The following is a 12920-nucleotide window of genomic DNA, read 5'->3' as shown; positions in this document are numbered from 1 at the left end:
TAAAGAGGTTTTCAAAAATAGGGGATCCAAAACCTAATTCTTCTAAAAATATAGCAACTATAACCTTATGACGCTTATTATCACAGTGACACAAGATCTGAAGGGGTGATTCAACTAGTTGTGAAGATTCATCAATTTACCTCCAATGAGAATATTGTATTGAGTCTTTTCATCAGTAAATCAAGTGAATTGAAAGGCACTGGGTTTCCAGAGAGTAGTTTTTAATGTGAATGCTGTAACTTTTAACTTATTCAGCAACAAGCCCTAGCCAAAACATTTCAAAGACAAGCCATGTCCTGGGGTTTGAGAAAAAGACCCATCAAAAGTTGTCTAATCCCCACGGAGTTTAAAGGCAATGGCATTTGAAGCTCACCTTTTGTCAACAACTCTGAGAATTGTGTGGAGTTGAGGACATGGTTCCCAGGGTCCCCACAAACCCAAATGTTGGAAAGAGGAATGTGAGTAGCTTGCTAGATGGCAGAATTAATTCATTTTCCTGTCACCAGATGCCTGTTGGTCTTGTTTAAGATATGTAACTGACTCCAGAATAATGTCAGTTGTCTTCCTCAGATTGCAATATATGGCAAAAACTTCTGCAGGTCAGCGAGAGATGCATTCAATCTGATGATGAGAAATATTTTAAAGTAAGTAAACAGGCTGAACATTTCAATAGATGATTTGATCAATAGATGATTTGATGAAGAACCTTGAATATCATATACTTCTGTTTTTATTTGAAGTGTTGGTGGTCTTATTAGGAATGAATATTATCTTTTAATTTGAGAGATTTAAATCTTCCCTCTCACACCACTACTTTTTCTTTCTATCTTAGAATTATTGCTTCCATTTTCCATGTATGTCTTCACACCCACTGACATGTATTCATTTTTATCAGACCCTCTGCTCAAGAAATCCCCGCATAAACAATATCATCATGTCTCTAACCATGGCCCCCATCCCAACTGACAGAGTCTGAGCAAACAAAATCAGAGAACAGTGTAGCATCCTCAGGACTGAAGGTGTCTACAAGCCTCAAATTAGAGGGAGAGGCTGACACTACTAGCATCTGACAGCCCTCCAATGCAGTCACGTATTTACTTCATTAAAAATAAGGCAGAATTTCATCCCCATGTTCTACATTCATTTCTTGCATTTCACAAATGCCAAATAAAATTTCAGCAAAGACACATCAAAATGAATTCATGAATTATTTATTCTCAGAAATTTAAGTAGCAAATGTAACATAAACACAAAATCTTACTTCATTTTTTCTGATTCTCAGAGTTGCAGTTATGGATAGAGTTACAGACTTTGTACTAATCCTGGGGAAAATTCTAGTTTCTGGATGCATAGGTAAGTAAGAACAACAAAAATAATAAACTTTTAAAAGTTCTTGGAAAAACTCCTTTACAAACAGAAAGCTATATTCCTCTGCAAATGCATAATATTCATGTTCTGCCTTTTCAATGTAGGTGTTCTGGCCTTCTTACTCTTCACACAAAGAATTCCAATGATCATAGAAGGACCAACATCTTTAAATTACTACTGGGTACCTCTGCTGGTAAGAGCTGGTGTCTTAGTCAGTTTGGGCTACTATGGCAGAAATACCAATGATGGGATGGCTTAAGCAAGAGAAATTGATTCCTCACAGAAGGCTGAGAAGTCCAAGATCAGGGCACCCACAGATTCAGTCCCTGGTAAGGACTCTTCCTGGTTTGCCAAGGGATACCTTCTTGCTGTATCCTAGCATGGTGAAGACAGACATCCTCTCTCCTGTTTCCACTTTTTATTTTTGCAAGCCCCAGACACTCGTGACAGGAGCAGGAGGGGGTCCCTGCCTCCCAGAAGGCAGCTACATATGTCACAGGCAAGATGTCAGGCATGGAGTCTCTCCTGTTTCCTCTTATAAGGACACTAACCCCATTCAGGAGGGCTCCACCCTCATGACCCAATTTATTTCCCCAAAGGCCCTACCTCCAAATACTATCACTATCACATATGGGATTAGGTTTCAGCATATGAATTTTGAGGGGACACAATACATTCCATAGCAGCTGGGTAATATTAACTCTGATATTATCAAAGATGGCAAAATGAAAAACAAAAAGGAAAAGGAGAAATTAGGATAACTAGCATTATTGGTCTTACTTTGTGACAGGTCTCATTCTGCTTTAGAGATTGGGGTCCCTGGAAACAACCTCTGAGACAGAGGATTGCACAGGGATGTTTTCTTAGGAGGTGCTCTCTGAGATACCCTTGTAAGGGCATGAGGAGGGCAGGCCCTGGCAGAGGAAGAAGCTGATCCACCCTGCAGTTTTGGGTGAAGCCTCAGAAAGGATTACAGAAGTTCCAACAGAGGGATTGGGCTTTTATACACTGCATCAGCATCTCTTGTCAGGGGTTGCCCCCTGAATGAGGGTGTAGCCTTGGATGAGGCTGTTCCCTGCAAGGAGGGCGATTCCTAGTAGGGGAAGCAGCTCAGTCACTAGCAGTCTACACTGACAGCCACTGGGGGATAGATGTGGCACCTGGAGAGGACTGGGTAGAGCCCTACCGTAACTATGATAATATAACTCAGTCAATCCATATGTCATAAATACTATTGTTTTTCATGTTTTCTCCTTCCCCACTGACAGTTTTATATAGGAGGCAGAGAGAGGTTAGGTAACTTGTTGAATGGGTGCCTGAGATGTGATCCAAACCTAGGCAGTGTGGCAGTGTGTGCTCTTAACTCCTATCCTTTATGGCTTCTGTGTACAAGACCCTAAATCTGAGATATTTTTGTTGGCATGAGGGATAGTAGTAAGAAAACTGACCGGTAATCTAGCACATTTTGTTTAAATCTCAAAAACATTGTCATTGAAATTTTTTGGTCTCTATACTGAAATCATACTTCAGAATACTTCAAAGCTTTCTCATGACTTTCGTTTAAAACGGCATTAGTGTTCTTCTGGCTGAGTCAATGACAGAGCTTCATTATCGTCTTTACTTGTTTACAGACAGTCATTATCGGAGCTTACCTCGTTGCGCATGGGTTCTTCAGCGTCTATGCAATGTGTATCGATACAATTTTCATCTGCTTCTGTAAGTTTTCAGAATATGTGTTTACCGCCCCCCCCACCCCTCTGGTGGCTAACCAAAAGATGAGAAGGTTGAGACTCATGTCCGTAGCTGGCTTGTGGATTTGCTATGATCTGGCTGCAGCTGCAAACAGTGTTTATTTTTAGTAAATAAGACATTGTTTAGTAGATGCTTTTTAAACCTTAACAGCTGAGAGAAAGGAGTTTGCAAAGTGCAGGAGGGTCAGCTACTGAAATGAGCCTCTAGTTTCATGGCATGGTGTTAGCATGAAATGATGTTTAAATTTCTTAATGTTTTCAAATGTATGATAATGATTGGCTTCTGTTGTGCTTTATTAACAGAACTAAGGGTGTAACTGGGCTTTGAGATTGGCTTTGGAAACTGAGGAGGGCCCTTATCGACATTGATGAAGCCAAGCTGGCAGTGGTTTCAAAGACACAGGGCCCATTCATACTGAACAGGCAGGATTCATAGAGGAGCATTTCTAGGAAATCCTGGGTCAATTCTGATACTTAGAGTTAAAATACAACTTTAGAACTTTCATCGCTCACTTATTCACTATGCCTCTATGTGGCATATATAGCTCAGAATAGATATATTTCCTAATGGTATCTCATTTTAAAAGCCCTGGAGAACCTAGTGCCTGTTAGGAGCCTTATCTTCATCTTGATCTTCATTGGGCCTCATCTTCAACCTAAAGAAGTAGGGTCAGCAGATGAAGAACAGACATTGCTATCCCTGCAGCTATGCCCTCTAAGAGATTATTTCTCCAGTACACTGCTCTTAAGAGAAGCAGAGAAAACATTCTGTGACAGGGCATTACTGAGAGATCCACTTACACAGAACTAACAGTTTATTTTTTAGCATAACCCACAGCATCAACTTCATTCTGGAGCCAGGAGAAGAGATAACTACAGGAAGATATGTTCAAGGAAAAACTTCCTAGAAAATGATTTGACCATTTTGTTTACTCTGAACATTTTTTAATCAATTTTCAATGATTGGACAAGGATACCAGAACTTTGTGTATTAGTTAGCTCTTCCTCTATCTACAAATGGAACTGGAACATTTAATCTTTTCCAAGTGCCTCAGTGGTTTGTTAGGAAAAGCCATCTATATAATACCAAAGAACAAACCCAGCTCTGATCTGAGATAGAAGAAGGAGCCTGGGAATAAGGTAGTGTCCAAGGCAGCAGAGAGTGAGCTCTCAAATGTTCCAAGGTCCCTTCCCTCACCTCAAATACTGATCTTGGGAGCAGTACTGGCAGATCCCACTGGGATCCTCCCCATTCTTGTAATTGAAAGTATTTCTCAAAATGTATCTCAGGAAATGTATAAAAGGTACCAGCTTCCAGTCTTTGAAAGTTTTTCAGATCTTGTGGATTTTGAATTTGACAGTGGATTTTAAATTTCAGCAGTAAGAAATGTTTTCTACCCTTCTGTATTAATGAATAATAGCTAACTTCTTGAAAACCAAGTGTTATTTACACTTTATTCAGTACACTGTATGTTGAACATGAATAGCTTCCTTTCAGAGACTTTTGTCTTTGATAATGGAGAACAAGGAAACCAAGATGCATTTCTCCTTCCTCCCCAGCTGTTACTATGGGCAACATCTTACTTTGGAAAACATTTTTCTAAAATTGTACTCTAAGCCAAATTCTAATTTTGTGGAATTGTACCTTTGATATATATATATATATATATATATATATATATATATATATATATATATACGTATATATATGTGTGTGTATATATATACACATATATATACATATATACGTATATATATATATTTTATACCCATTATCTTGGCTTCCAGAAAACTGTTTTTAAAAATCCAAAACATTTGCAAATATTTCATATACAGAAACATAGCCTCTTTTTAACATTATGAGACAATGGGAATTCTAAGGCCCAGGATGGGAAAAAAAATAGTTGTAGATGATTATTAATGTGATCCATACCAGCTTCCTACCAATACCTCAAGGGTAATAATGATTAAGACATATGATATCAATATGTGATATATGATATAGAAATATGATTAAGGAAGAAAGAACAAAAACATTCAGTGTTTGTCATGTTTCCTCCCTAGCTTTTCATTTTGTATGTAAGGAAGTTCACTTGTAAGGTCTAATGTAAAAATCTACTACATCAATAATCAAACCATTCCCAAAAGAGTATGATGAAAATAATTTAGATTTATTCTACAAATCTATGATTATCCTATATGGTTTTGTATATTTCTTATCCTTTATGTCATAATAAATAAAGGCCACAAAAAACAAACTTTTTGATATACTAGTCAAAACATAGAATCAAGTTGCATTTATATATTTGTTGATAGAATTATCTGCTCTGAATTGTGTCTGCAGGAAACTTAACTCCATGCAAACTTCTTGCTTCTCAGCAACATTTCAATGCTTCCTCCCAACCAGCCAACAAGTTATTTCATTACTAGCCTGGGCAAAGCAGGAAGGTGAAACGTGTATGGCAGTAGTCAGGCAACACTGGTATTTGCTTTCTGTTATAACCTGAGGCCCACTGCCAGGCTCTAGGATGGGATGCCCTATCGTTCAGCAGGGCAGGAGCTGAGCTCGGTGTCAGACTGGGCCGTCCCCTCATTCCGGTCGCCCCAGGACTTTCCACTCCAGGAGAATCATTTTACATATCCCTTAGTTTCTTTATCTTCACCAGTCAGAATGTGGAAAAAGTGATTTTGAACTCTGAAATTCAATTATTTTTCTCCACTTACTGGGATTATCTGTGTTACAGGATTAATATACTTTTTATTCAGCTTCCTCTCAGAGGGGTGTGGTGATTTCCCTTTCTGAAATGAACAGTCACAGAATTTAAAGATAATACTTTTGATAGGACATGAAAAATTTTATTAACCTTTAAACTCTCAAAACAGACCTGTTTGGGAGTGGGTGGGATTTAAGATGTTTCAATGCTTCCTTTGTCCAGTGTCAACAATGTAACTGCACTCATTTGTCTTATATTTGACTTTCTAACACTGATTTCTCTGATTTTTCCCTGTTCGGCTCTCCAATTTATAAAAATGTGTATAATTTTTCTGCTGCTGCTTGCTGCTTTTGCCTGCTTTGGCTGCTGCATATACAGGTGAAGATCTGGAAAGAAATGATGGATCTACAGAAAAACCCTACTTCATAGCCCCTACCCTGCACGGAATTCTGAACAAGAAGCAACTAGTTTCCCCGAAGCAAAAAGAGTAGAAAAGCTCCAAACAGTGCCACTCATTTTTATGTAGTTTTGTAAATTAGGTCATTTGTAATTTGAAAATAACATTTTTGAGCAATGTGAAATGTCTGTGCTTACTCTGAAAAAGCCAGAACCATCTGCGGTGTAAGGCATTTGATGACAGTAGCCTTTGTGAAATAGGACACCTTATAGACTGTGGTTCCAGATGAAAAGCAAAGTGTAAATGTCAGATATTTTTTAAAATTCTGTAACCGGAAATGTTTTAAAACTTTTGTAACCCAGTGTGCTGTTTCCCATTGCAGCACTTCGATAGCCTTTCTTTTTATAAATGTATATTTGTAAAGGATATTCAGGCAGTTTTTGAAAACACTATAAATGTATAATCAATTAGCCATGAAATAACTGATTTATAGTTACCCAGCATATGGTACTCAATTTGTAAATATGGTGCTATGGTTATACGTATACTGCTCAAGCTAATGGACGACTCTCTAAACTGTGATTAAACTTGTATTAATGGTTCCCTGGGAAGTATATTTCAGTAAGTAATTCAAGACCATAACAAACATATAGCTGTTAATGTAATACAGATTCCATAGAGAGCATTACTAGGTAAAAATTACTTCATAGCCCGTTTTTTTTTAGTGAAATTCTATTTATAGTGAAGTCAAAACTGAATTCTGTAATGTCATTTCCAGTAACTTGAAACTCTGGAAACCATGAAAATACTCTGAAAAAAACTGAAATGGCCACATAACTAATGACTTTTGTCTCTAACCCAAATAGAGACAAATTCCTATTTTCCCATTCTCACAATATAGAAAATTGGTATGTATTTATTCAGAAGCATGATTGTGTATTTTATGAGCATACCTGGTTCAAGATTCGGTGTGTGCTTTTGTTCTGCAAAAGGTTTAATTTTAGCTTAACTTTCAGTGAGGAAAGAGAAAAGATAAGTAAGACACTTCAATTTTAGCCTAAGAAAATATACTACAGGCCTCCATAGGTACCTTATATAGTACCTTAGCAAGGGGAACACTATGAGTTAGGAAATCTCTCTCTCTTGATGGTTTAAGAAGGAAGTTATTTTCATCGTCCATCCCTACTGGCCAGAGCGACAGTGGGTTCTGGCCGCTGCCTTAGTCTTTTGCATGGCAGAGCAGAGCATGGATTAGGCACTCACGTACTTTGCCTACCCATCCTCTGTAGGCAAATGTGTTTGATATGGCTAACAGTGTAAAACTGTACCCCCAAAAGGTACATTGAATCAATACCCTTTTGGCTTTTACACTAAATATTCTTTTGGATTTTAAAATGAGCTTATGTATAAGGATTATTTATGTACTGACAGAAAGGAACATGCTGATCTAACATTTTGACCTAAATGTGATCCATGTGTCCAAGAAGAGAGACATAAATGTCTTATTGTGTTATCAATTGATATTAATACCAATTTATTTAATGATCCTGAAGTATGGAAACCTAGATGTAAACTGACTCCATGGCAGCTTAATGGCAAGAAGCCAATGAATAGGGAAGATTTGCAAAATATCAGGCCTTATAATGGTCACCATGTTGTTCTTAGCTTACTTTCTTGAGATTATTGTATCAAAACTGTTGCTTGGCTTCACATCTTGGCAAAAGGTCTTCACTCTCATTCTCCTTGAAATACAATTCAGAGAAGAGTGATATCCTATCTTTCTAGATGGTTATTATTTTTTTATATTCAACAATATGGGGTCACAACAAAGATCTAGTAAAATAGTTACTTCTATTTTAAGTGTTGAAAAATTATAAGGAATAAATCACCTTTAGGAGTAGTCAAAAGGCTCATAATAATGACACAAAAGAAATTGTTTTGGTATGTATCAGAATCATTCTAAGAACTTGTTATGAATATAGATGTCTTAGCCCCCTCACAAGAGATTCTGATTAAGTATTTGGATGTGGGGCAGCTTGTGAATTATTAATAAGTTCTCTAGCTGATTCTGATACACATAAGTTGCAAAATCACTTGAATAAAAATAAATCAACATGTAAGAACAAATTGCTTATTTTCTCCTTATATTCTTGGCTGTCCTAGGAATTAGAAAACAAGACAAAGGAGATTAATTTGGAGACTTCTGACAATCATAACCTATTCTGTATTTTAGGTTCTTGGTACTAGATAGGCCCATGTATTAAATGTTTAATATTATATCTGCTGATCAAACCAGAAAATTGTCTATAATAAAAGTGCTCACTGAACTATATGGAGGTACATTCTACTTGTTATAGTTTAAGGATAAAACCCTTGAGTGCAAAATGGAAAAGGAATGCCATTTGGTTCAGTATTTCTTAGTAAGTTCTTTAACACATAAGAATCTCTAAGCAGAGAAATTTTAACTATATTATGGGCTTCTTTCTAGTCAGAAAAATATGCTCCATTAATTTCTTCTTTGTGTAATCGATAAATAAAGAGTAAGAATGAGCATTGTTTTGAGGAAAAATCTCAAAAGCCATTTTCTTACAAAGCAATGAAAGTAATAACTGAAAACAACACAGCAATAGTTTTCAAAATTTGCAGTGTAAGGATTTGAAATATACTAAAATTTTACAAATCTTATTTTTAAAACGATGCTCTCTGAATTGATGATGACTAACCAAAAACAATCTTGCACAAATATAGTAATTCAGAAATTGAGTGCATAATACTTTTTAGGAATTTGAAGGTGAATTTAAGAATTCCTGATGAACTTTTTTAATAATTAAGTTTGCTATGCAAAAGAAGATAAAAATTATTTCCTCAATTATGCGGCTGAGAGGCACGCACTATTAGTAGAATCTGACCTGGTGCAGAGAATGAGACAGTATCTTACATCATAACAAGGGCTGATTGTTTTCTCTTAGTTTTGTTTACAATAGTGACGCCAAACGATGCTATTCAGAGAGAAAAAAAAAAACCAAACCTTTGGAACTGCAGTAAAGCAAGTGTGCAGCAGATGGCGGTGTTAGTTCTCGTACACTTTTGCCGTAATACTTACTCTGTGCCATTCTTCCTCCTAGTGGAAGATTTAGAAAGAAATGATGGTTCTGCTGACAGACCCTATTACATGAATCGGTCTCTGCTGAAGATTTTGAAAGAACCACGTATGCAAACTAAGAAGCAGTAGAAGTCCAAACTCTATTCATCCTGAGGCGGTGTGTGTGTGACCTTTTCCTCGTCTGCCGTGTCTGTGCAACACTCCTTTCATAAGTGCTTTGTGTTTGGAAAACTACTCACAACCTTGTTGGCTTTTATTTGCATGTTTTATACCAAAGCTTATACTGTAAAATGTGAAGCCATCGGAAGTCGCAAGGGAATTGTTAAAAACATGGAGCATTTTTATACTAAGGTCTTTGGTTTTGTAATTCATTTTTTGAGTAGAGTGGTTGGATGCTTTGAAAATACTAGTGAATATGTTGATATTCTTTAAATGTTAGATTGAAAAATGATATGTCTTTTAAATTGATAGCCCCCGATATATTTTTTAAATTACAACTAAAATACTTCTGCAGGGAAAATCGGCAAAGTGAAATCAAATTTTTAAACTTTTCCCTTGCTCCTGTTTGATAGGACTGCCCCACTCTGGATTTTGCTCTAAGTGTAGAATGTTTCCTATTAACAAATTGCCAATCATCCAGCCTTTACTACTTCGTCCTCTCTGACAAAGTGCCTTACTGGCTGTTTAAAATTACCCAGCTTTTGTGGGCAAGTTTACAAATATTGTAAAAAATTTTAAAAAAAACAAACACAAAACCTGCAATGTTTATTGATTAAAACAAGTCTTGCATTTGTTTTTCTCTTAACTCACTGGTTGGAAACTACTTGTCATTTCAGTATGTTTGGTATCCTCAGTGTATAGAGTACATTTTGCAGCATAAACAGTCTCCCTTGCGCCTAGTGAACATTCATGAATGTGTACTACACGCAAGAAAAAAAAAGAAACACCTGACAGAACACTTGTTAAGTTTGTTTTTAATTGAAAGTGAGGACTTTAAAAATCTGATCTTTTCTATAGTTAGATCTTTGAAAATATAATAGACGTAATACTACATTTCTCGGTGTTTTACAGAGTGGAAAGGGAAACATTACCCCTAGAAAGGGTGCTCATAGACATCGTGTACTGAATAGCTCCATTTTAAATGATTGTTTATTATCATCAAGGAGTGTTCCATGTATGTCACTTCATTTTCTAACTTTTGATATGAAACAGTGTACTTATAATATCTTGATTTTTATTGTGCTAATATAAACAGGAACATACTTTCTAATTCAATTTTAAATAATTTTACTAGTACTACTAACTTTAAAGAAAATTAATTCAGTTTGTTACTCAGTGTTCTAGAAAGATTCCATAAAGCATTCACCCTAAGGGAATGTCAATCACATATGATAACTTGTGAGAGCTTTGAGAATCAACAGTAGTTAATATCAGTTTATCTATGATCACATTTGTTTAAATGTGACTTTAGATATCCTTTTATGCCAAAAACAAACTCATATGAGCATATGACAGTCTGAGCTCTATAATCAGTGTGTTTCTGCTATGCAGAAATATTAGGAACATATTGTCTAAATATATTTGGTAACTAAAATGTTTAATATTTAATGAAATTTGCTGTTATTCATTGTTTTAAATCAATTTGTTTTTCTTCTAATAAAGATTTAGATAAGAAAAAACTGCCAGTCTTTTTATTTCTTTAAGCTGGAAAAGGAGAAAAACTTAATATTAGATACTATGACAGGATCTTCTCTGGGTCAGATATTTGGGTTTCTCTTAACATCTAGATTTATCTTTTAAAAAATTTCTATTTTTCTCTACCTGTACATTGACTGACAAATCTAATACTTGAAACTGATAATTAATATGAAGCAAATAAGTCAAAGTTAAATGGATAAGAGATTAATGTTTTAAAACCCAAACAATGGCCTAAATTAGTTGGCCTTTGTTTTAATTTACCAAAATTATGCTCAGTTCCTCATTTGCTTTTGCCAACATCATAAGAAGCAAATCTCATCATTTTTAAAGTAGGGATAATTTAGAGAACCTGAAAAATCTGAACACTAATTAACAATAGTTTTCCAAGACAAGTATACCTCTCACTGATTGCTCTTAAGCTAAAATTTTTCTTAGGTTTACATACTCTTTTATCAAATGTATAAGAGCCTATTTTAAAGTCAAATTATACATCAAATCTTCAAAATCAATTATTCTTTAAAATGTAATGTATTTCTTTAATTGAAAACATAAAACTTTAAAGTGTCCTAAATCGAATGTGTGTTAATACAGCTAATGATTCTTTTCTTATTTAAAAATAAAAATACAGTTTGATTTCCAAAATAAATCCAGATTCTGCTTTAGATCTTAGTAATAGTTCTTACTTTTAAGTGATAAAGCAGTGATATATTTGTAAAATACTGTTTGAAGTTGGATTATGATTCATTTGATTTTTCTGTGTGCCTAGAAAACTTAAAAAGTGTTTGAGTCCACACAGCAAAATCACACCATTAAAGGTTCTGTGGGATCATCAGGCATAATGCAGTTATGAGTTAAACTAAGATTGGAAAACAGGTTCTGTGCAACAATTACTTATTTTTCTTTTACTATATATCTGACCCGCACTCATTCCCATGTGTGCTCTTTCACTTTTCCAAGTGGTGCCTCAGGAAATTGCTCTTAAACTCTAACCAGACAGAGTAATTATCTCCAGTATTATCTGGTTCTGGACTAAGGGACATGCTTTATGAATCAGTCTTTGTTGGCATAAGATGCGGGGACAAAATTGACTAAAATCAGTATCGCAGGTCATGGTATATGAAACTGTGTCTGGATATTTTTCCAGTTTCTTACAAATATTATCCTAAAATGCTTGTTTTTAAAATGTAACTGTATCATTATAAGAATACAATTCAATAAATCATTGATGAAAAGAAATACCTTACCAACATAGCAGGAATAAATTACTTCTCCAGTTACTTTCCATATACCATGTTTTTAGTTTTGGAGCTAACATAGGTATTGAAGACTTCTCTCAGGACCCAGCGGAGTTACCTCTGATCCTTGGTGAGTCTATCATCCAGAAAACAAAGCCAACCTCCTGAATTCATTCATTCATTTAAACTGAGTACCACGTCATGCAAGGTTTGGAGATCAGGGTGATGTTGCAACTTAAATTTTATCAGGCAAAATGAATCGTTCTCTCCCCTATTTTTAACTTTCCAATTTGATTGAAATGAAAGATAGCCAAAACAGTACAGAATCTGGCAATATCTTCTCTAACAGTTTCTGTACTGGTAAGAATAGGGGGCTGTAATATGACACTTAAAAGCAATTCAATTTTACTATTTAAAGTCACTAGCTTTTTCTTTTTAATGCCTTAGCTCTTTTTTCCAGTCCTTTATAGATACTGTATGATTCAGAATAATTTAAACAAGTGGAGGAAACAAACTTGTGAATGAAATAAAATGCTTTTCCACTGCAGGCTCAAAAATGGGGGCATCTTCCTTCTGGCCCTTTGCTACTAGCACAGTGTGTCAAAAGGGGTGGGAGAAGCTTGTCAAACAAAAAGATGTTTCCATTTTGCATAT

The 12920-nt window shown here is 35.5% G+C and overlaps 1 protein-coding gene across 5 annotated transcripts in view; it reads left to right on the top strand.

Annotated features, from left to right (window-relative positions):
• SLC44A5 (solute carrier family 44 member 5) overlaps positions 1–11024 on the top strand; it is a 359314-nt gene extending 348290 nt beyond the window's left edge. For 4 of the 5 annotated variants that reach the window (XM_073234136.1, XM_073234137.1, XM_073234138.1 and 1 more), the window contains 5 exons: positions 571–644; positions 1283–1353; positions 1473–1561; positions 3000–3084; positions 6212–11024. In XM_073234136.1, coding sequence (XP_073090237.1) covers positions 571–644; positions 1283–1353; positions 1473–1561; positions 3000–3084; positions 6212–6324 — 432 coding nt within the window. In that variant the 3' untranslated portion in view covers positions 6325–11024. The remainder of the gene's footprint in view (positions 1–570; positions 645–1282; positions 1354–1472; positions 1562–2999; positions 3085–6211) is intronic. The other variant, XM_037024393.2, reaches the window with a different exon arrangement.
• Positions 11025–12920: the final 1896 nt, after the last annotated feature.

This window comes from Manis javanica, chromosome 4, assembly GCF_040802235.1.
Source record: "Manis javanica isolate MJ-LG chromosome 4, MJ_LKY, whole genome shotgun sequence".
Taxonomy (NCBI): Eukaryota; Metazoa; Chordata; class Mammalia; order Pholidota; family Manidae; genus Manis; species Manis javanica.
This window is presented reverse-complemented; position numbering and strand designations above follow the sequence as displayed.